The 23537-nt window shown below is 41.9% G+C and overlaps 1 protein-coding gene across 2 annotated transcripts in view; it reads left to right on the top strand.

Annotated features, from left to right (window-relative positions):
* Nucleotides 1-23537, top strand: part of GRAMD2B (GRAM domain containing 2B) — a 74657-nt gene that overhangs the window by 3811 nt on the left and 47309 nt on the right. The window contains exon 1 of one of the 2 annotated variants that reach the window (XM_089491485.1): nt 16933-17179. The exons of the other annotated variant lie outside the window; for it this stretch is intronic. Within the exon in view, the coding sequence (XP_089347611.1) occupies nt 17091-17179 (89 nt within the window). The 5' untranslated portion in view covers nt 16933-17090. Of the gene's footprint in view, nt 1-16932; nt 17180-23537 lie in introns of those variants that run through there. 2 annotated transcript variants of the gene reach the window in all.

The following is a 23537-nucleotide window of genomic DNA, read 5'->3' as shown; positions in this document are numbered from 1 at the left end:
TACTGTGCAAAAACAGATACTGCTACAATATATTCTGATGTATTTGCTGCAATGTCATTGTAACTCTCCTGCCAAGGAAGGCATCCAGAATGTTGTGCTACTAAAAAAAATCGAGTTATTTTACTGGTTACATTTATATTCTGCCCTTCCTCCAAAATGCTCTCTGTCTCATTTTTATTGCTTAATTCTGTTTAACATAAGGGATGGTAAGCTATCTAAAATATTGTGAAAATACAGAGACATCCAGTTCTTAATGTTCTTACACAAATTGTTATTTGGGGGGGGGGGGCCTTCAAGTTATTTCCAACTTATGGAAATGCAAAGGCAAATTATCACATTGTTTTCTTAACAAGATTTGTTAAGGGGGGTGTTGCTCTGAAGCTGACTAAGCATGGCTTGCCCAAGGCCACCCAATAGGTTCTAATGGCTGGGCTGGGATTTAAATCTGGTTTGCCAAGGTCCTATTCCCAAATCCAAACCACTACACTATGCTGGCTTTTCTTGCACAAATATAGGTTGGGAGAGAGGGGGGGAAATAAATAAATATTTTACGGCTGGGATAGGCAACTGAAGTCCTCAAGATGTTTTTTGCCTATAGTTTCCATCTGTCTGAAAAGTGAGAGATTCTTGGAGTTACAGTCCAGGAATATCAGGAGAACCATCTCCCCACCACCACCAGTTTACAGTGTACAAAATTTAGTTAGAATCATAGAGTTGGAAGAGACCTCAAGGGTCATCCAGTCCAATCCCCCGCCATGCAGGAACTCTCCATCAAAGCATCCCTGACAGATGGCCATCCAGCCTCTGTTTGAAGACCTCTAAGGAAGGAGACTCCACTACACTCCAAGGGAGTTTGTTCCACTGTCAAACAGCCCTTACTGTCAGGAAGTTCCTCCTAATGTTCAGGTGGAATCTCTTTTCCTGTAGCTTGCATCCATTGTTCCGTGTTCTAGTCTCTGGAGCAACAGAAAACAAGCTTGCTCCCTCCTCACTATGACATCCCTTCAAATATTTAAACAGGGCTATCATATCACCTCTTAACCTTCTCTTCTCCAGGCTAAACATCCCCAACTCCCTAAGTTGTTCCTCATAGGGCATGGTTTCCAGACTCTTCACGATTTTAGTTGCCCTCCTTTGGACACACTCCAGTTTCTCAATGTCCTTTTTAAATTGTGGTGCCCAGAACTAGACACAATATTCCAGGTGAGTCCTGACCAAAGCAGAATAGAGTGGCACTATTACTTCCCTTGATCTAGACACTATACTTCTATTGATGCAGCCTAAAATCGCATTGGCCTTGTTAGCTGCTGCATCGCACTGTTGACTCATGTTCAACTTGTGGTCCACTTGAACTCCTAGATCCCTTTTACACGTAGTTTCATTCAGCCAGATGTCCCCCATCCTATATCAGTTCATTTCATTTTTCTGCCCTAAGTGCAGTACCTTACATTTCTCCGTGTTGAATTTCATTTTGTTAGCTTTGGTCCAGCTTTCTAGTCTATTCAAGTCATTTTGAATTTTGATCCTGTCCTCTGAGTTATTAGCTACTCCTCCTAATTTGGTGTCATCTGCAAATTTGATAAGTATGCCCCCAATTCTGTCATCCAAATCATTGATAAAGATGTTGAATAGCACTGGGCCCAGGACAGAACTCTGTGGGACCCCACTGGTCACTTCTCTCCAGGCTGAAAAAGAGCCATTGCTGAGCACCCTTTGGGTTTGGCCGGTCAACCAATTACAAATCCATGTAAAAGTTGCCTTGTCTAGCCCACATTTTACAAGCTTGTTTGCAAGAATGTCATGGGGAACTTTGTCAAAGGCCTTACTGAAATCAAGATATACTATATCCACAGCATTCCCTTCATCTAACAAGCTGATAATTTTATCAGAAGAAGAGATTAGATTTGTCTGGCATGACTTGTTTCTCTGAAACCCATGTTGACTTTTTGTGATTGTGGCATTGTCTTCTAAATGTTCACAGACTTTCTGTTTAATGATCTGCTCTAGAATCTTTCCTGGTATCAATGTCAGACTAACTGGATGATAATTGTTGGGATCCTCTTTTTCTCCCCCTTTTTGAAGATGGGGACAATGTTTGCCCTCCTCCAGTCTGCTGGGATTTCTCCTGTTCTCCAGGAGTTCTCAAAGATTGTTGCCAATGGTTCCAATGTTACATTTGCCAGTTCTTTTAATACCTTTGGATGGAGTTCATCAGGTTCTGGAGACTTATATTCATTTAGATTAACCAGATATTCCTAATCTATCTCTTTATTCTGTGCTGAATTTCCCCTGTTCTGTCCTCTGCTCCATTATCCTCAGGTTGAGCACCCTTTACCTTTCCTGAGAAGACTGAGGCAAAGAAGGTGTTGACTAATTCTGCCTTTTCTCTGTCTTCTGTTAGCATTTTGCCATCTTCTCCACGCAGTGGCCCTACCGTTTCCTTCTTCTTCATTTTGCTGCGGACATATCCAAAAAAGCCCTTTTTGTTGTTCTTAACCTCTCTAGCAAGCCTGAGTTCATTCTGCGCTTTAGCTTTTCTGACTTTACCCCTGCACATGCCTGCTATTTCTTTGAATTCCTTTTTCGTGATTTCCCCCTTTTTCCATTTCTTATACATGTTCCGTTTAAAACTTAGATCAGTTTAAAGTTCCTTAGTCATCCATCCTGGTTTCTTGAGACACCTCCCATTTTTCTTTCTCACTGGAACTGTTTGAAATTGTGCCTTCAGTATCTCCCTTTTGAGAAACTCCCATCCGTCCTGAACTCCCTTCTCCTTTAGTATTTCTGACCATGGGATCACCCTCAATACTTCTCTAAGTTTACTGAAACCCCCTCTGCTAAAGTCTAGAATGTGTGTCTGACTATGCCTGGCTTCTCCTTTCCACTCCAGGAGAACATGGTCACTTCCACCTAATGATCCCACCACTTGCACCCCATTAACTAGGTCATCCCTGTTGGTTAGGATCAAATCTAAAATAGCTGACTCCCTTGTTGCCTCTTCCACCTTTTAGAAAATGAAATTGTCTTTGAGGCAAGTAAGGAATTTGCTAGACCTTGAAGATTTGGCTGAGTTTGAATCCCAGCAAATATCAGGATAGTTGAAGTCACCCATCACTACTACATCTCTCCTTTCTGTTCTAGAAAGGCATCCAATTCCTCTATTCTAGAAAGGCATCATCCAATTCCTCAGTCTGTCTTGGGGGTCTATAGTAGTTTGGATGGTAAAGTACATTGTTTCCTAAAGCTTTCCCAGTTGTTTGGTCTCAATGTCAAGAAAAGCTTCAGTTGCCAAATCTGTTCAGGTGGGACAGTTATTAAAAGTTTGGAAAGCCTGCCAGAAAAATAGCAGACACAATAAGTGGTGAAAATTCAGACATAGGAGAATAGCTGATATAAATAAGTATTGTGCTCCTTATAGTTACTCGGAGGCAATTCTAAAAATAGTAAAAGAAAATTATATTGTTCTTGGTATACGGATGGATACTTTTCACAGTAGCATTCACAAATATTTGATCTTTAATTTACTGAAGGAATTTCAGATTGACCAACACCCAGATCGTTAACAACTGTTACAGTCATTGTAAATAAACTGAGGCAATTGCTGGATGAATAGCTTTAAAAATGACAACCAGGATACAAAATGGGGAGAGGAAAGAGAGAACGTATTCATTTCTCATATATATTTGATCAGTGGAACTAAGGAGATATGAGGGAGTGATGGTGAACCAAGTTAAGAATCCTCCAGCCCTCCTTCTATGACATACTTCATATTTAAACAGTTGTTGAAGAAAAACGGGTTTTTTACCTCTAACAGGTGCTTTTCAAGCAGTTTCTGTTCAGCCACGCATAGGCAGCCACTTAGAGCAATGTTTGGACAATTTCTAGAATTAAGACGAAGAAGCTGGCACCTCTGTTCCAGCACTCCAAGTGAAAAGTACTGCTGTTTTTCCTTTTGTGTGTGCTTTGAGAGGAAGGACAGGCACTGTTTCTTCCTACCATTCCTTTTATAATAGTCATAAGAGTAACCCACAGTGGGGAAAGCAGCATGGAAGAAGGAGAGTCATGTGACTGCACAGATGAGTATGAGACATACACAAGTTCCAGGTAAGCAACCTGTTTTGTTTTCTTTTTTTCATGGACTCTGAGCATGGAAAAGTAGAGAGCTGACAGACCTAAAAAAGCAGGTTCATGTCTTCAGCTGAACAGGTTGCTGAGAATGACTTTATCAAAGCAAACATCAGCTCATTTCTTCTAGTCCAACGCATAATGTTTTACATATCTAGATAGAATTGATTGGACAACTGCTCTGCAAGTTCCAGGAATTAGATCTTTCTGAAGAAAACAGGCCTCATGGCAATTGTTTATAAACTAATGTCCTCCCACAACATGGAAAGAGATTGTCCTCTTTGAACTAATTGCATAGTGTGGTAGTAGAAACATTTTAGTGGCAAGCCATTCAGGAGATGTGCCTTTTAAGTGTTTTTCATAACAAATAAATAAATGTTTTGCAGAAAGAGATTTTCCCTAGATAGAAGTACAAAATCTAGATATGAAGGGTCTACTCAGTATTAATCTTAGGGTTGGGCAAGAAAAATGGAAAGAACAACTTGCACCATAACAAGGGAAACTTTTGGAAGAATGAACATGACTGGATATAAAACTCTGCCAGGACAAAAAGGGTTTCTTTTTTACATTCAGATATATTCTACATCCAGACAAAGAATTAGAGAGTAGGCAATGCCTGCAGTGGCCCTCCTTGTATAAGTACCCTATCTGCAAAAAGGGAGACAAAGATTGCAGGTATCTATAAGTTCAAGGTGTTTCGCTATCAATTGGATAAGAACTAAGGACAAATTCCAAAGATGTATTAGAACTGTTAAAGGAGACTACAGATTATTGAGAGAAACATTTAACTAATAAGTGAGCAAACAATTATGGTATGTGCCCAGGAAGGTCTAAGGTTAAAAAGAAGGTTCATGCAAATACACACTGCACATTTGTTAAAAACAAGTGCAAAGAGAGTCAGGTACTGAGGAAGCAAAGGGCCACTCATGTTCCCTGTTCAAGGTATCTGTGAGAATGTTAACCTAAGAACCTTTACTAAATGCAAAATTTTGATGCTCCTCTAGCTTCTTCAAAGGTAAAGGTATTAAAAATCATTCAGGAGAAGGGCAAAATGATATGGTTAGAGTCATGGGGCTGCATTTTGTCAAGATGGTGGTTTTGTTGGAGGGATATCCATGTAGGCAGAGTCCACTCAGTTCTTTGGCCACGTAATCTCTGGAGAGAAAGAGTCATAAAATCCAGGCAATAAAATTTAAATTCCATTAGCAACAAAAAAGTAACTTCCCTTAAGATCTAGGCTGTGTATATTTGAGGCTTTGTCTCTAGACAAAGAATACTGAATTTCTAAAGAAGCCTCTGTGCTGTTGCAGCTGGGGAAACGTATAGCTGCTATATAGGTGAAACCCACCAAATGCAGTCCCAATATTTTTTTAAAGTCTTTAACCTCTATTGGAAGTTGAACTCTCATAGAGCTAAATTCCAGTCCCTTAGTTCCCTCTTCTTTAGGATTCCATGGAAGCATCTAAAATGTGGTATCCTCAAATCCAGATTTTGTCCAGATTTGGATGTTATTTTATTTTGCTACATGGCCAAAACAGCTTCCCCTTGATATGTTAACCTAAGAAGAGTACTGTGGGACAACTTTTCACAAGGTGGTCAAGCAGTTGCCTAAGCCATCAGCAGGAAGTGAGCACACTAATATTCCTGCTGATGTTCCCCAACAGCTGATAGAGACGATTTAGCCTCAGGGACTGGAGAGACTACCCAGCCATCATGACCATCTTGACAACCAATAGCCTCTGAGAATTTATCTAATCTTTTAAAGCCATCTGAGTTAATAGCCATCACCTCAACTTGTGGAAGCAGGTTTCATCATTTTTGGACCTAAATTCCCCACCATTCAGCTTCAGATTCTAGTATTATATGAAAGTTCTCTCTCTCTACTTTCTCCATAAATTTCAAAATTGTATAGCCTTCTACCATGCTTTCCTTTATTTGGTTTTTGCCTCTCAAGCTGCACACCTTCCAAATGTTGTAACCCTTTCTTCGTCGGGGAGTTTCTCCAGTCTTCTGAACATTTTGTTTGCCCTTGGCCCTTATCACACATGAGACTGGAACTCTAAACCAAAGTACTTCCATAACCCTTCTATGGCGAGGGGGAAGTGGAGTCACTTCGAATTCAAGGCAATTCACGTGATGAACTATCACACATGAAGAATGAAATTGTGGTAATTACAGGGTTAAAGCGGAGCAAGTGCACATTGAATTACCAAACCAGTACATACCATGTGGATTCAACGATTCAAATTGGGACCCTTGCACATGCTCAGTGGTGGTCTGAATGCATTGTGAACCTTTGCACTTCCAGGGTGAAGAAGGAGGCCACTTCCTGGTTCCCCTTTCACGTGAATACTAGCCTCATGTGAAAGATTGCTTCATGTTCTATGGGCTTTAGAGTCTGTTTTGGCACCCAAACTAGTAATCTTTTTCTGGGATATATGATCCAATTTTTGCAGCCACACAAGCAGCCTTTCTATGATATATATGGTCTGTTTTTTGCAGCCACACAAGCAGCCTTTCTATGGGATATATGGTCCGATTTTTGCAGCCACACAAGCAGCCTTTCTATGGGATATATGGTCCGTTTTTTCCAGTCTCACAAGCTTCCTTTCTATGGGATATATGGTCCATTTTTCCAGTCACACAAGCACCCATAAGAGACCAAGGCAAAGAAGGAGAAGGAGGCAAGCAGCACTGGGCAGTGCATGGCCAGAGCCTTCCTTCCACCTCCAGTCCCGGCTCTTCCCTCACAGAGCCCCAGTAATACAGCCCTTCCCTGATCTCCTCCTCCTCCTCCTCCTCCTCCTCCTCCTCTGCAGCTCCAGCTGCTTCCCTCCCTTCCTCAGGCAGCAACATAATAAAGCAGGCTGGGCTCCCTTCGTGATGCCCTGTGTCTCTGTGTCTGTCTCTGAAAGAGAGAGAGAGAGAGAAGAGTGGCAACTCCATCTCTTTGGGACATTAACCCTTCCTCAACTGCCATTCGTTACCAGCAGCAGCTGCATGAGCTCATCTGCACCACCACCTCCTTTCTATGGGATATATGGTCCATCTTTTTCCAGCCACACAAGCAGCCTTCCCCAACAGCATCAGAAGCAGCCGCTTTCCCCCTCCTTGCCAGCATGTTTCCTGTCCACGTTAAAATGTAAATACATTCATTCGCCAATAGCTATCTGCCCTTTCCTCAGCGGCATCGGAAACAACCGCATTTCCCCTCGACAGCAATGGAAGTGGGGGGAGTACCAGAAGCAAATGGGACAAAATTGCAGCATGGCATCATGGGAAATATGGGACCTTGGAGGTTTGGGGGCTGTACCGGGATGAAAGCAAAGCTGTATTCTACACTAGACCAATTCAGAGTGAAATCGAAGTGAGCTTAGAAGCAATTTTTGTGAATTTGCTTGTTACTGAATTCACCAAAATGAGGAGTCACTTCAGATTCACTGCGGATGCGCCCCGGAACAATTCCTCATAGAAAGCAATCATGTGAATTCTCATTGTTGGACCCATAGTGGCTTCGGATTTGAGCTGCAAAACCTCTCGTGTGATAAGGGCCCTTGTTTCATTTTCATAAAGATCAGATTCTACAAGGATGCCTATAAACTGTGCTGTATGCTGACACCAAATCTGCCTTCACATCTGTTAGAAAGTTTGAAGGAGAGGCCATAATTTCTCTCAATTGCACCAATGTGTCGGGAAGCCAGGAAATATAATGCTCCATGAAATTTAGAGCAAATGAGATAAGATCCCACCTCTCAAGACTGAAAATCACTTAGGTTTTCAAAAGTCAGTGGAAAATTAGAGGATCAGATCCAAATTCAATAAGAAAAAAATCTAACCATGATAGAAATGTATTAGTGGGGTTTGCTCATCACTATACATAGCACTGCTGTGGAAGATCATGGCTAGAATGTCACACTAAGGGGGGAAATGCAATTTTGTTAATCATCTAGATGGCTCTTTAGGGTGTAGATTGCTAGCATGAATAGTGTGTTTCAATTGTGGTGCATTTGCTTTTCAAAGAGACGTTTCACTACATCCATAATACATAGGCTATTAAGACTACATAATAATACAGTGCCTCATACTTGTGTAACAAGATCTGGCCACTGAATAAAAGCTTACAGTTTGAGAAGATTTTCCATCTGCATTGGCAACTGCTCAATTTCCTATTTATCTTTTATAAGACTCTATGGGCTTAAAGCATAAGGTCACATTAAAACATTAATGCTTTAAAGAGTGAGTACTTCAGATCACTCAACAAAAATCAAGGGTATAGTTTTTAAAACAAGGGGGGGGGGGGGGAAACTGCCAACTCACCACTGACTCTTCTGGTAGCACAGGCATAGTCTGTGACTTGAATGGTAGAGGACAATAGTTTGGGGAATTTATCCCTTGATCAGGACAAGAGGCTACTGTCAGAACAGAACATGGAGAAACAGAATGGTTCCCAATTGGCAAAGGAGTCAGACAAGGCTGCATCTTATCACCCTAACTGTTCAACTTATATGCAGAACATATTGTAAGAAAAGGAGGTATGGACACAGAAGGAGAAATGAAAATAGGAGGAAGGAATATCAACAATCTGAGATATGCAGATGACACCATAATACTAGCAGAAAACCTCAACGACCTGGAACAAGTACTAAGAAAGATCAAGGAAGAAAGTGCAAAGGCAGGCCTATTGTTGAACATAAAGAAAACAAAAATAATGACCACAGAGAACCTACAGAAATTTGAATTAGACAACTAAGAAATAGAACATATCTGGAATCAAATATTGATAGAAATGGAGACTGCAGCCAGGAAATCAGAAGAAAATTAAGAATGGGAAAGACAGCTATGAAAGAACTAGAGAAGATCCTAAAATACAAGGGTATACACCTGAGCACAAAATCATACAAGCCATGGTATTCCCAATTGCCATGTATGGATCTGAGAGCTGGACAGTTAAGAAGGAGGATAGGAGGAAAATCAACCCATTCAAAATGTGTTGCTGGAGAAAAGTGCTAAGGATTCGTTCCATGGACAGCCAAAAAGACAAGCAAATAGGTCCTAGAGCAAATCAAGAGAAAAATCTCCCTAGAAGCCAAAACTCAGGGTGTCGTACTTTGGACACATCATGAAAAGGCATGAATCATTGGAAAAAACAGTAATGCTGGGAAAGGTAGAGTGAAGTAGAAAGAGAGGAAGACTGCATGCAAGATGAATGGATCACGAGTATGAGTTTGTAGGAGTTGAGCAGAGCAGCGGAGGACAGAGGGTCTTGGAGATGTCTCATCAGCAGGGTTACCATGGGTCGAGATCAACTCAAGGGCAGTTAACAACAACAAAGGCAAAGTAGAAGACCCAGAATGAGCTGACCATGTGGATGAACTGGAAGAATCAATTTCAGTTTTGGAACAAAAGACAGAATTAGTAGCCAGGCCTCCATAATCTCCTCAGGGGTCAGTACTATGGTAAACCAGAGATAATTCTCAAGTCAAATTGCATTTATTTCTTTTCTTTCACTACAGGCAGTTGAGTTTTAGAGAAAAGTCTGATATACATTGCAGGTCACACAGTATACATTTTCATCATTTCCAACTTGTAGTAGTATAGCTGTCTCCTTGTTTTTCACAGAGAGAGGATGTGAAGGATGGCTGTAAATATGCTGTTCACAACACTTTGCTTCCTCAGAAAGAGAGATTTATTCCTCAGAAAGACAGATTTATGGAGACAGAATCCATATGAATTCAGTATATCCATATGCATACATTACAGAGATAAAATAAACTAGCATAATCTGTTTTATTGGACTAAGAGCAGGGAGCTGAATACACTTTTAAGTTTCAAAGTTCTTTGTTGGGCAAAGGGATGAGTAAGGATTAAAGAACTCTATGACAGATCCTAAACTTACTAAAGACTCTTTTTTGCAACTATGTTCAATTTGTTAACTTAGGATCTCAAGGCTCCCAAGTCTGAGCCAGCAAACAAAGCAAGGATAGTTTCCCAGCATGGTGAGCAAAGGAAAGCTGGAGTCTTAGGAGATTATCGCACTGCATTCTGAGACCGTTCTCATCACGTGATGAGAATGGAACGCATTTGAGTATACCGCACGTATGTGTTCCAATCGGGTTCTCAGAATGCTTAAATGTGTTCCAAATGTGTTCCAGGAGGGTACAGATATGAATGTGTTCCCAGAGAGCTGAAACGTGATGAGAACGTTCCAACAGAAGTGTGTGCGATATTCTTATCTGTTCTCAAATCCGTTCTCTCATTCCTCCATCTCCTGATTGGCTGAAAGAATGACAGGCAGGGAGGGAGGCAGGCAGGCGAGCGACTGCAGTGAGGGAAGGTGTGTGTGTGTGAGGGGGGAAAGAAGGAGGGAGGGAAGGGAGGAAAGTTGGGACAAGTGAGAGAAGAGGAAAGAAGGGAAAGAGAGAGAAAGAGAGAGGGAAACAGGGGGGCCAGAGCAGAGAGCAAGAGGGAGAGGGTCTGGCTGCTTCTGCGGGGGCCTCTAGTGTCATGTCCAGCGGGGCTCCTGTGCTGGCAGCCTGCAGGAGGCAAGGATGGCAGAGATGCCCAGGACCTTCTCCTCCTTCCCTCCAGGAAGGAACCCACAAAAGCTCCTCTTTTTGGAGCAACACACAAAAGCAAGCAAACAACTCCCAGAATTCCATAGCAAAGAGCCAGACAAGAATTAAAGCGGGGAGGGAAGCTCACAGGCCCCACCTGGAATATTGTGTCCAGTTCTGGGCACCACAATTCAAAAAGGAGCGTGTCCAAAGGAGGGCGACTAAAATGGTGAAAGGTCTGGAAACCATGCCCTACAAGGAACGACTTAAGGAGCTGGGGATGTTTAGCCTGGAGAAGAGAAGATTAAGAGGTGATATGATAGCCCTGTTTAAATATTTGAAGGGATGTCACATTGATGAGGGAGCAAGCTTGTTTTCTGCTGCTCCAGAGACTAGGACCCGGAGCAATGGATGCAAGCTCCAGGAAAAGAGATCCCACTTCAATATTAGGAGGAACTTCCTGAGAGTAAGGGCTGTTTGACAGTGGAACACACTCTTTCCTCAGAGTGTAGTGGAGTCTCCTTCCTTGGAGGTCTTTAAGCAGAGGCTGGATGGCCATCTGTTGGGGATGCTTTGATTGTGATTTCCTGCATGGCAGAATGGGGTTGGACTGGATGGCCCTTGTGGTCTCTTCCAACTCTATGATTCTATGATTCTATGAAGGCACACATTACATGCGCACACACACAGGAGGCAAAAGGCTGACAAGCAGCCTAAATGGGGAATTGGGATGACAGCAGAGGACTCTTCTTTTCTAACCGGTTTAAAGAGCTGCTATGGCTGCCGGGGCTCTGCCCTTGGCCCAGTCCCCTTCCTGGCAACTTGCTTTCCTTCGGCTTGAAGAGACCTGCATGGAGCTCCTCCTTCTTCCCAGCCTTGCAAAGGAGGTTTGGGATGTAACTTGCAAGGCTCATCTCTCCTCATTTCTCTTTCTCCCTGCCTTCCTCCCGATCCCTCCTTCTTCCCTCCCTTCCCTCCCTCCTCCTTTCCCCCCTCTCTCTCTCACACACACCCCTTCCCTCACTGCAGTCGCTCGCCTGCCTGCTTCACTGCCTCCCTGCCTGTCATTCTTTCAGCCAATCAGGAGACGGAGGCGGCCTTGGTGGAATATGTTCTCGGAACGGTTTCAGGAATCGCTGTGCGGTAAAATGCAGTTCTGATCACGTTCTGATCACGTTCTAGTTTACTAATGCAGTAATATCTGTTCCAGGAACGTTCTCATCACGTGATGATAGGAACGTTCTCAGAACACAGTGCGATAATCTCCTTAGACAAAGGGCCTTGACTATCATATGCAAGTACTTTCCATCTTGTGCCACTAGTACTCCGCTCTACATGCAAGTCTTGTAGACTGAACTTTGGCTTCTAGTGTGGTCTGGGCTTCAGTGCTTGCCTTTCTGAACATTCAGATAACTACAAAGACAAGGCTGACTGGGAGATTTTTGGAGTCTCCAAAACAAATTTTCCAAGCTCTGAAGGAGAACATTTCTCTGGTCACAGAAATAGTGGGATAAAACAAAAGGGAACATTCTCCAAGAATAAGGGATTGACCAAAGTATTTCAGAGGCTACAAGTGCCAAGTGGCATGTATGTTTAATATATCTACATATCAAGTCAGTGTATGTAGAAAAATAATTTTGGAGAAGGGAAGTGGTATTTCGTGTCTTCAATGTTAGCGGGCCAATGAATCTGCTCCAGGTTTTAAAGGAGCTAGCCAAAGTAATGACCTTGGTTTGAAAATGGCATCTGGAACCTTATATGGCTTCTTTAAGGTCTGGTATAAAACTTGGAGTGGATTCACCACCCCATTGACAATGGAAACCACCCACCTTTTTTTAAGAAAAGGGGAGTATAAATCTTAAAATAAAATGCATTAGTATGGGGAAAGATATGCCACCCAGTGGAAGTGTGCATTTTATGTTTTTAACCAAAAAATCAGTCACTGTAATAGAAAATGATACATATTAGAAAAACAAGCCATAGGAAATTGCAGGGACACATGAGCAAATTCATTTTGCTCCCTAAGCAGTAATTCAAAAGCAACAGTATATTAGCTTTCTGTTCAGCGGTCCCCAAACTGTGCTCTTTAAGGGATTTTGGACTTCAGCTCCCAGAATCCCAGAATACTGACCAACATGGCTGAAGTCCAAAATCTCTTAAAGGGCACAGTTTGGGGACCATTGGTTTAGATTCTGGATGTTAGGGGGTTTTTTTAATGATTTTATGGTATTTTCATTGTTAGATTTAAGAATTTTTTTACTGCTGTATTGTAAAGCAGTAGTAGTGTCCTTGAATTAGACAATGATGTGCCAAATTTTAGAAATAATTAAGTGAACTAATTTTGGAAAAATTGGTAATCTCCGTTTGAATAATTTTTTTAAAAAAATGAGAGCAGTAATGTTAGTTAAACTGGTAGAAAGGAATATGTATTAGAGAGAGAAGTTACAAACATTTCTATTCTAGTTCGCACCAGTTCTTAGTTAACTCTATGCATATATGAACAAGTTCTTAATAAATTCATTTGATTGCTATCAGGTTTACTATGCCTATTGGCTGGAATCCTGTTAAAGAGTTACAAAGTATATCCAACGTGAAATCTGGCCCAACCTCCCCCAACCCGATCCCCACTTCTTGGGAAGCAGCCACTGTGATCAATGGGGATCCATTCCCCTGTTGCTCAGGAAGCTGCCTGTTCTACCCTCTCCAAGAGCAATCTCCATTGTGACGGGCAAAAGCAAGTCCTTTGTCACAATCCGCCATCACATAAGCAGGGGGCATCAGTCAGCTGTTTCTCAAGCAACAGAAAAACAGATCCTCCTTGATCATATGGCTGCTTCCTGGTAAATTGGGATGGGGCACTTTCACAGTTGCTACCTGTCCCCTAAACTAGGGGATATGTAGGGATCATGAATGCTAACACTTACAAATATGTAATTCTAGATTATAAATTTGTAACTCCCCAAGAGTATTCCAGACATAGGAGACTGTGCAGACCACCCCTAAGGGGCAGCCTGCAGCTGCCTCCAGCTGTGCCAAATCAGGGCTATGACAACCATATGGCATGGCCCCAATCTGGTCTTTCCAGGGTGCAAAAAGGAACTGCAAAAAGCAGCTCATTTTTGCGCCATGGAAAGGGTGTGATAGCCGCTGTGCCACGGCTTTAAGACACTCCTTTAGTGCTGCATTGTGTGGATGCAGCACCAGAGGAGTGCCGTGATGCTGTACGTTGTGTGGACATCACGCCCTGATTCCGCCCTCAGGCCAGCCTTTATGGCCTGTGTGCACAGCCTCATAGTGTGCTAATAATTCTGGTTCTGATGTCTAGGGGCCAAAACAGACAGCCCAGAAAGAGTGGTGTGAGGCTGCTCTGATGGCAGCAACTGCACGCACTCGGCCCTGATCCATGCAGTCCTACACCAGGCCAGCAGAAGAAGTGGATCTTGTCCACTCCTTTTTGGCCAACTACTTCTGCAAAAACACGGGCATGGGACAGCTTCTGGACACATTCAGGGTGTGCATCAACTAAATGCTACACCCTGAACACAGCCAGAAGCCGCATCTTTGGCCTGTCTGTTTCGGGCCAAGGTTCCTGGCTCAGTTTCAAGTTTAAAATGATTCAACAGGTTTGACTGAATTAGTAACACAATCCAAAGCCGCCTCAGTCTTGTTGAGGAGGCGGGATAGGAGGTGACCTGCGAGGGAGTGAACAGGCAGGCCCAGCTCCACCAGGGCTAGCCTGAAGAAAGAGAGCCCTCCCTCCATGATAACTGTCATCCTTTGGACTGTGAGGAAGTGAACAGGCAGGCCCAGCTCCATCAGGGCTAGCCTGAAGAAAGAGAGCCTTCCCTCCATGATAACTGTCATCCTTCGGACTGCGAGGGAGCGAACAGGCAGGCCCAGCTCCATCAGGGCTAGCCTGAAAAAGAAGAGGCCTCCCTCCAGTCCATCTGCCTTGGTCCAGGCCTCAGAGGGAGAGAATAACCACTGAATCTCATCCCCTTTCCCACCACCATTCCCTTCTCCTTTTGTGTTGTGTCTTTTAGATTGTAAGCCTCAGGGCAGGGAACCATCTAATTAAATATAATAATTGTAAGCTGCTCTGATAGCCTTTAGGGCTGAAGGACGGGGTATAAATACCGTAAATAATTTATTATTATTATTATTATTATTATTATTATTATTATTATTAGGTAAAGTGGCAATCCTATGCTTACTTTGTAGGAAATAACTCTTATTGTAGTTAGTGGTCTTACTTCTGAATAGACATGTATAGGATTATACACTGTACCTCCTAAATAAAAGCATGTATGGATGTTTTTTTCTCTCTAAGCAAACTCTCATAGTAAATGATGATCAAACCAGGGAGAACAAAATAAATCTCTTTGTAGTCTTTGTAGTTTGTATCCATATTCTCTTTCACAGTACCCAGTTGTAGCACTTTGATACTGCTTTAAGTGCCATCATTCCATCTTATTTCCTGCTAGTGGCTTAGGCAACTGAAGCTGCATCAATAACCTAGTTTGGCACCGCTTTAACTGCCATGGCTTAGGGCTATGGAATTTGTTGTGGGACTCCGCTCTGCTCTGGGTACACAACAAACTCCAGCTCCCAGAATTCCAGAGCCTTGAGCCAGGGCAGTAAAAGTGGTCTCAAACTGGATTATTTCTGCAGTATGTTTTGAACCTTAGAAAGATCTTTACTAAATGCTTGTGGTGAAGGGGTTTTGTTCGCTTTGATAGGAAAGGAGTTTCCTGGTGTTGTGTAATTCAAACCAACGTTATGACAATTATTGCAAAGTTTATTGCCCCATAGGAAAGCAGCATGATCAGATCTATAAATGCATAGGAGGGAAGGGAACCTTACACAAAAGTCCAACCTCATGGTTTCCTCAGGATGAATCATAGAGCTTCCAATAGTTATTTTTGGTAAAACTCTTGCCACTTTAACTGGTTTAATCTGCAGACAGGAGTCAATGAATCTTTTCTGGTTGTGGCATAATAAACGTACAACAAAATACCTTCACACACATACTCTTTTCAAGCATCTGTGAAAAAAATAGGAGTATAGCAAGTGAAAAAAATGACTTCTAAGAAAACTGGGCTTTAAGAGTATCATAATAATGCCTCAGGGCAACATCACATGAAATTATAACATAACTGCCATGCACGTCAAACTGGTAGTAAACTTTAAAATGCTTTTTTTCTAGTCAACTGGAATATGGGTTCATGAATGTTTGTTTTAGAAAGATGGAAGGAATATTTTTTTAAAAAAAATCAAAAGGTGGTTGACAAACATTTCAGGAGTGTCAAGAAATCCTGATGAAAAGAATCATGGAATGACAAGAATCTTTGCAGTTCAGAAAACAGTATCTATACTCATAAATATTTCTGTGCAGAAAATGCTGCAATTGGGTGTTTGTTCTACACAACATTTGCACAGAAAACAGCATCTGGACAGAAGGTGTTGTTTTCTGTTCAAAAAAGTGCAAATTTTGCACAAAATAATTCCTTGCCTTCAAATAAGCTAGACGTTCTTGTAACAGGAAGAAAATAGTGAAAATGTCTTGTTGATTCCTTTCAGAACTGTTTTAGGAAAGAATTACATCCCAAGTGTTTTGCCCGTTTGCTGGGAATCAAAGACCAACTCACGTTAGTGTGCCTTCCCCTTGTCACCTTTCTCATTCCCACATAAAACATTGAGCAGACCTTTTGTTTTAAGCAACCAAGAAACAGTACCTCAGGAGCCCAACATCCTGTCTGAATAATTTAAACTCTGTACCAAGCCAGTCCCTTGAAGTCATATAAGGAGTCAAGATCATGGTCGGTTGCTTTGGAACTCTCTTCCTCCTCCTGCCACCCCCTCCCTCCATTTCTTATCTGGCTGATTTGTAGTTATGAACACTTCTTAAATTCAGCATGCCTAAATCCTACTACAATAACTTTCTTGAAACTGGAGGGGAGCGGAAACCCTTGGACTTTCCAGGTTAAAACAACAACAACAACAACCAGTAATTGAAATTCGAATCTACTTTTCTGTGCTTGAGTAATCATTTCCTCTCTGATGCAAAGCTTGTTCAACAGGTTTTATTTTAGTGTGTGTGCATGTGTGTCCTTTCCTCCTAACTAGTTTGTGGGTTGAGAAGAGGGATGTGTCTTCTCTGGGTTTTTCCCCTCCCTTCTCACTTGCTTCATCCAACAGCACCACCAGTTCAAACTTGCTCAGGTTAGTGAGAAACCACAGTGAGAGGAAGAGGAGAGAGCAAGCTGTTTTCCATTTGGATTTTGAAGGTGCAAAGCAGTGTACTGTGACAGGAGGCAGGGAAGGGGGGGACTGGAAAAGCTTGGAGTGAGTCTTGTTCAAACATTGCTAGGAATAGTGGGAGGGGGAAGAGTGGAGTGTGCCTTGCTTCCGATGGTGCTAATGACTGATCTACAGCAGGATGGGGAAGAACTGAAGCCTGTCAGGGTGACCAGTAGAAAAGAAAAACCTGCCTCAATCCAGTAAGTACCTTGCCTAGCAGTACATGCTGTACAAGAGTGCTCTGCTCACCAGTTGTCAGCTTGGAGTGACAACATCACAGAAAAAGCTAAATTTATGACAAACTTCCTGGAAAGTTTTTTAGTGAGACTGACACTTGACTAACATGAGAACTGAGTTCTTTCCTTGTAAAAACAATACAAACAAAACTCTTAGGGGTATGTCACGTGAATTAATAAATGGCTCAGGTTGTCACTGGAAGCTCTTTTTGCAATTACAGCCTTGTGTAATTCAAAGGGTTGCAGATAAGGGTTAGAGAGAGAGAGAGAGTAGTTTTATAATCTGTGTATATAATAAAATGGGTAATAGTCCCTACTGAAAGGGTGCAATAATGTGGGTTAAGTGGTGCAATTGGTGGCGTGATTGTAATGCTGAATGGTGTAATTGTCTTCCCAGGTTTCTAAAGAGGTAGTGAGTAATGCTTATATTGTGCAAAGTTTGATTCAATCTCATTCTCATAGGTGTATACAAAAATCAGTAACTGGCACTCAATAGTTCTTAGCTGAATGTGTGAACTAGCTCCATCAATAGTGCTGTATGCCAGTTATTGAAGGAAAGCCGGCTGATACTTGATGTCTTTTTCACACTTGCAAGTTTTAAGTTAATGTTACAGTGGAGCAATGAAGAGGCACATATGCACTATTTCTTAATCTATTGTCTAGAGTCAGTCAGTATGTTTATTGAATAGCCCGAGGGCCGTTTCAAAATACTCAAAACATGGTAATACAAGCAATGGCACACACACATATATATAATGTTAATATAGTGCACTAAGTTCAATATACCACAATATAATATAGATATGTTGTAGAAAGATCTGTTTGGATATTGTATATGTATAGTCTACTATCAGTTTATATTTTAACCTGTTACTGTTATACTGATAGGCTGTTTGTGTGGTTTTGTTTTTATACTGGTCAAAGACCGAATAAATTTTATTACTATTACTATAGATACGTATGACTAGCCTAAACTATTGTCTACAGGTAGCTGGACAGACATAGGCTTAGAATAGACATCTTAGTAGATCTCACTGTGGCATTTGTTTTGTAGTCTGTGATAAAGCTACAATTGCTCCAGGTAATATGGCTATTTTTATGTTTTATGATGGATTAAACCATGGATATCATTATAGATTGGGCTGATGCTACATGGTACCTCAATGATTTATATACTACTTCCTCCCAGTCTGATTGAACTCCAGCTCATCACAAATGACATTCCTGGGTGGATTGTGCAAACTAAATCTTGAGTATTTCTTGACATTTCCATTCAGTGGTTTTTATAGTGCTATTTGTAATGCAGTAATTGCTGAAGGACAGGTCTGCATGAAAGCCATGCTCTCTGCCCTGGTGACTTTCTCCTCTAATTAGTGTATTTTGGGTTGCATTTAGTATTGAAGAGGAAAGCATCCTGCAGAGAAAATCATTGGATAATTCTGCCTTTTCTTGGCTAAGTTCCACCACTGAAAACAGTTTCTACTTCCATGCCCTGGTTTTGGACAGCTTAATCTTATGCCTGGGGAGAAGCATGAGACTATTGAAGGACATCCTGCTACAAGCTTGTACCTACTACACCCCATCCTATGAGAGGAAAGTAGAACAAGCCTATACAGTTCCGCTCCCATTTGTCACTGGACTAAAGGGATAATCATTTTGCTGTGGCTCAGGGCTGTTACAAAGTTCTACAAAATTCATTGCTCAAAAGACCATCCCCCACATATGCTAGTGAATCTGCAACATAGGGAAAATGGGAAGCATCAATAGATTCTTCTTGGGTTGACTAATGTGTGTATCTGAGGGTTCCTCCTTTCAAGCAGAAGTCTCTACTGTTTTTACAGTATGGTCCAAGGGGGTATCATCTCTGATATTTCCTAACCTTTAGACAAATCATGTCCCCCAATCTATAAACATGGTAGCTAAAATCTTCTCAAAATATAATGGAACCAACCCATCATTTAGTTTCCCCATACTTCAAGCACTTAATTATGGGTAGTTCTGAATAGTCAGCTGAAGTAAACAAAGCAATAGAGAACACAGAACCAGAAATGTTGGACAAATGAACAACTGAGGACACATGTGAGACATGAAAGCTGGATCAAATTTATAATTTTAGAAAAGCAAGGGGACATCACAAACAAAGGGACTAGTGTTTTAATAATCAGGAGGAATTGTGCAAATCCCCAGGCATTGTTGGACTACAGCTCCTAGCAACCCTAGCCCAAATATCCCGAGAATACTTTGAAATAAGAATGGTGAATCTGTCAGCAGGTATAGTGGTTGAGGTGAGAGTCATATTTGTCACATTATATCATTTTCTCTATTCCTTCAGCCAGCTCGGATATATGCCTGATTGGTAGTACTGACGGTAGTACTGACAAAAGAGCCAGAATTTTCATAGCCTGCTGGTCTGCCTGTCAGCTGCTTTTTCCCTCTTGCTCTTGTCATCTTTGCCTTCCTATCTAGATAAAATCTGTCACACAGAGAGCTTCCAATTCTCTGCAAAAGGCCCTAAAGAGTCTGAATACCTAACATATTTGGCTTAGGTAACTCACCATGTAAAAGTCTGTCACTTGAAGGTCAATTTCATTCTGAGAATGTGAAGACTAAATAGTATATTGTAAATTTAGTCATTTGCCCTGCTGTTGTTGCATAATGTATGGCCAATCATGTTCAGTTGCCACCTCTGTGTCCAGTCCAGATGAGGTTATAGCTTGAAGTAGAGAGAGGGAGGCTTTTAAAGCATAAACTACAACAAATCATGCCTTTCACTCTAGAGATCACTAGTTTAATTCCAAGTGTCATTTGAAATGGTGGGTACTTTCCCAGCAGGCTGCCCGGTGAAATATGTACATAGCTAAGCTTTTATATCATTTTTAAAACTATACACTCAAAAAAACACATTTTTGATCATGCTATTATTGATTTGTATGGGGTTTGCTCAGCAGGTGATGAATTGCAGTGACAGCTGGAGGCTTTGTGTGAATCCTCTCTGGGTTTTAGCCTGAAATTTAAAGAGGATACCCAAGGGGTAGACTCTATCTCCAAAAAAGATTTAGCAATTTAGCTGCTCCTTTAAGTTTATTTCTAAATCCTGAAGTAGATTCACCATCCCACTGACACAGGAACTACCAGCAGCCAGTAATTCTATCTTTGTTGACATTCTATGGCTCGGTACAGATTAGAAGAAAGGGGAGGCCAGAGGTCATCCCTTTCTCCTTTGGATCATTGCCACGGCCACGACAATGGTCTGCTGCAAAAAGGAGCTCCAAATTGGATCTCCTTCCTGCGATGCCGCCAAAATGCCATTTGCGCCCTGGGGCATCACGCTGATGTGTCTTGTGCACCATGCCAATTGGATGCATCGCACATCATGGACATGTGCGCCGTATGGAAGGCACTGCCCATACGTATTAGGGTTTGGGAGCGTACGGTTGCTGCATGTTCCTGAACCCTAAAATTGCTGCTGTCATGCCACTAAGCACCCGGTTGTACCAGGCCTAAGATTTCTTTAAAGAAACTGAGAAATATGTGGGCAAATGGCATCTAGTAGGATACACTCAAGATAAAAATAATCAATATTAAGGATGAAAGTATACATGCACACACACACACACACACTGTTGTTGCTATTATTGACTGTCAGGTCAACTGAATGAGAGACTTCCAAGAGCCCCAGTCATCAACTGCGCTGCTTAGGGATTGCAAACTCAGGGGAATGGTTTCCTTGATTCAATCACTCCAGCTGTAGTGCTGTCTCTTTCATTTCCTACTGTCTTCTACCTTATAGAGCTTTATCATCTTTTCTAATGAGTCATGTAATCTCATCATATGTCTAACATATGACAGCCTCAATTCAGTCAACTTTGCTTCTAGTGAGAGCTCAGGCCTGACTTGCTCTAAGACCCATTTTAGCAGTCTCTGGTATCTATAGAATTCTTCTTCAGCATCACTTTTCAAATGAGTTGATTCTCTATCTGTCAGCTTTCTTCACTATCCAGCTTTTATAACCATACATAGAAACTAGAAATTCAATGGCATGGATAATTCTGACTTTGATATTTAATGTATCTTTACATGTGAAGATCTTATCCTACACCAGTCGTGGATCATTGCTTTGTTTTTTCACATTTGTTGACAAGTTTTTGTTTGAATTTGAATGGATTCCATCTCTATACCTTATATATGCATGTAGAAATCAAGGGCAGGTTTTGAGGCCAAAATTATAGATTTTGATATGATCCATGGATAAGTCAGGGGTAAAACATAGGGGCATGTAACAAAGAATGTAAAGAACAAAGCAAAGGAAAATAATGCCAAAGAACTTACAAAATTCCTTCAGGCATAACTATTTGTGCTCATCCAAAAGGCTGGATGGCTGAGTAGGGAACTATGGTAGATGGTGGCTATGTCATATGTAGGGGAGGTGACCAGGCATGAGCAAGGCTAAGAAAATATGCACATGTCAAAAAGGATATGATGACAAAGCAAAGAAAATTGTGACTATGTTAGCAGTGATTACAGCCTTTAACTTTAATGTCATATTTTTGCCTGATTTTAACCCCCAAAAGCTGACAAATGCCTAATTAAAATCCCTCAAAGCCCAGTTCTTCATCACTGGAATAAAATCACTGGAATCCCCTTCTCTAGCAGTGTGGCAAAAGGTGAGAACTTAGTCCATCCTGGGAGAATACAAAAGAAGCACTGACCCTCTCTATTCACTCAGCACTTCTTTGAGGGCAAGCACCAAAGAGCTACAGCAGCTGCCATTTTTCCCACTTCAGAAAGGCATTCTAAAAGGCCAGAAGTGGTGCCACAGTGGAGTAATTGCTCACCCATTCTTGTAATCAGAAATACTTTGAGAGCATCCTTCTCTATATCAGTCTGCCTGTGGTATAGACTCATTAAGAGAGGATCATCAGCCGATACCATCAGACCACTTTGCATTGACTATAGTAAGCGCCTTTTCAGGGGCCATCTATACCAGCCGCTTAATCCATGTCCAGTCCAGAGCATTATACCCCAGACTGGCCACAGACTGATCACAATGGGGACCACACACACTGGGCCAAGCCTGGTGTGTCGGCATGTCATTGTGCACATGAGCCAGAAGGGCCAACACTGCATCAGCACCTTTGGCCAATCTCCCTCAGTGTCACTGCTGCCATTACCATCTGATTGACTAAGCAGCTACCTGTTAGAGTCTGGGCATTGCTGTTGCATCTGCTAAGGGCAGGACAGGATGCCCTGCCATCTGCTCAACAAGGAGAAGATCACTCAACCTCTTTCTTGTTGATCTCATGGGTGCCCCAGTCTACCCTCAGCAGAAGTGATGGTAATGGCTAGGCTCTTGCAGATGCTGCCATCATCTTGGCTGGCAAGATGATGGCAGCATCTTCAAAGTGAATCCATCCCTTTCCATATGCTGCCCAGTGTAGGGTAAGGGAGATGGTGCTTTGTTTGCTGCCTGGACAACTGGATTAGGCCAAATTGGGCCTGATCCATTTGTCTAAACAGCAAAGAGAACTGAAGGCACTTGAGTTTCAGGCCAAATTAGACCTGATCCAGCTGTCCAGACAGCCAAGAAAACTGTGGGTTCTCTTAAACCTAAAATAGCATTTATGCTGCAATTGTGGCTGTATGTCACCTGGTCAGATCACACAAGGAATGGGTTAAGTCCAATGTATATCCTTAGTGAGAATCAGCATGGTGTAGTGGTTTGAGCATTGACTCTGGAGACCAGAGTTCAAATCCCCAATCAGCCATGAAAACCCACTGGGTGACCTTGGGCAAGCCACAGTCTCACAGCCTCAGAGGATGGCAAAGACAACCCCCCTCTGAAGAAACCTGCCAAGAAAAGCCTGTGATAGGTTCACTGTAGGGTTACCATAAGTCAGAAACAACTTGAAAGCAAAACTACACAACACACAACATATATGTAGTGTTGACAAGCTCTCGGTTGTGGCGTCTCAATTATAGATGCTTTAATAAAATTGAAATATTAATAATTTGTAGGCATGGCCAAATGTTATTGGACTATACTTCCCATTAGCCCCAACCAGCACTACCAGTGGTGAGGGGTGATGGCAGTTTAAGTCTAGCAACATTTAGAGAGCTATTCATTTCCCAAGCCTGATGTTAATGGCTGGGTTCCTATAGTTGTCAGTTTCTACTTACCTATTTTTTTAGTTTAGACACATTAGGACAGGGGTAGGCAATCTTTTTGAGCTGGGGGCTGGGTTGCTGTCCCTCAGACAACTGGGGGGCCGAAGCCAAAAAATAAATTAATTAATTAAAATTAAATATATAAATAAACCAGGAC

This window comes from Sceloporus occidentalis, unplaced genomic scaffold (genome assembly GCF_023333645.1).
Source record: "Sceloporus occidentalis isolate IW3139 unplaced genomic scaffold, rSceOcc1.0.p SCAF_1, whole genome shotgun sequence".
In the NCBI taxonomy this organism is placed as follows: Eukaryota; Metazoa; Chordata; class Lepidosauria; order Squamata; family Phrynosomatidae; genus Sceloporus; species Sceloporus occidentalis.
Note: the sequence above shows the minus strand (reverse complement) of the source record. Positions and strands in the feature narration are given on the sequence as shown.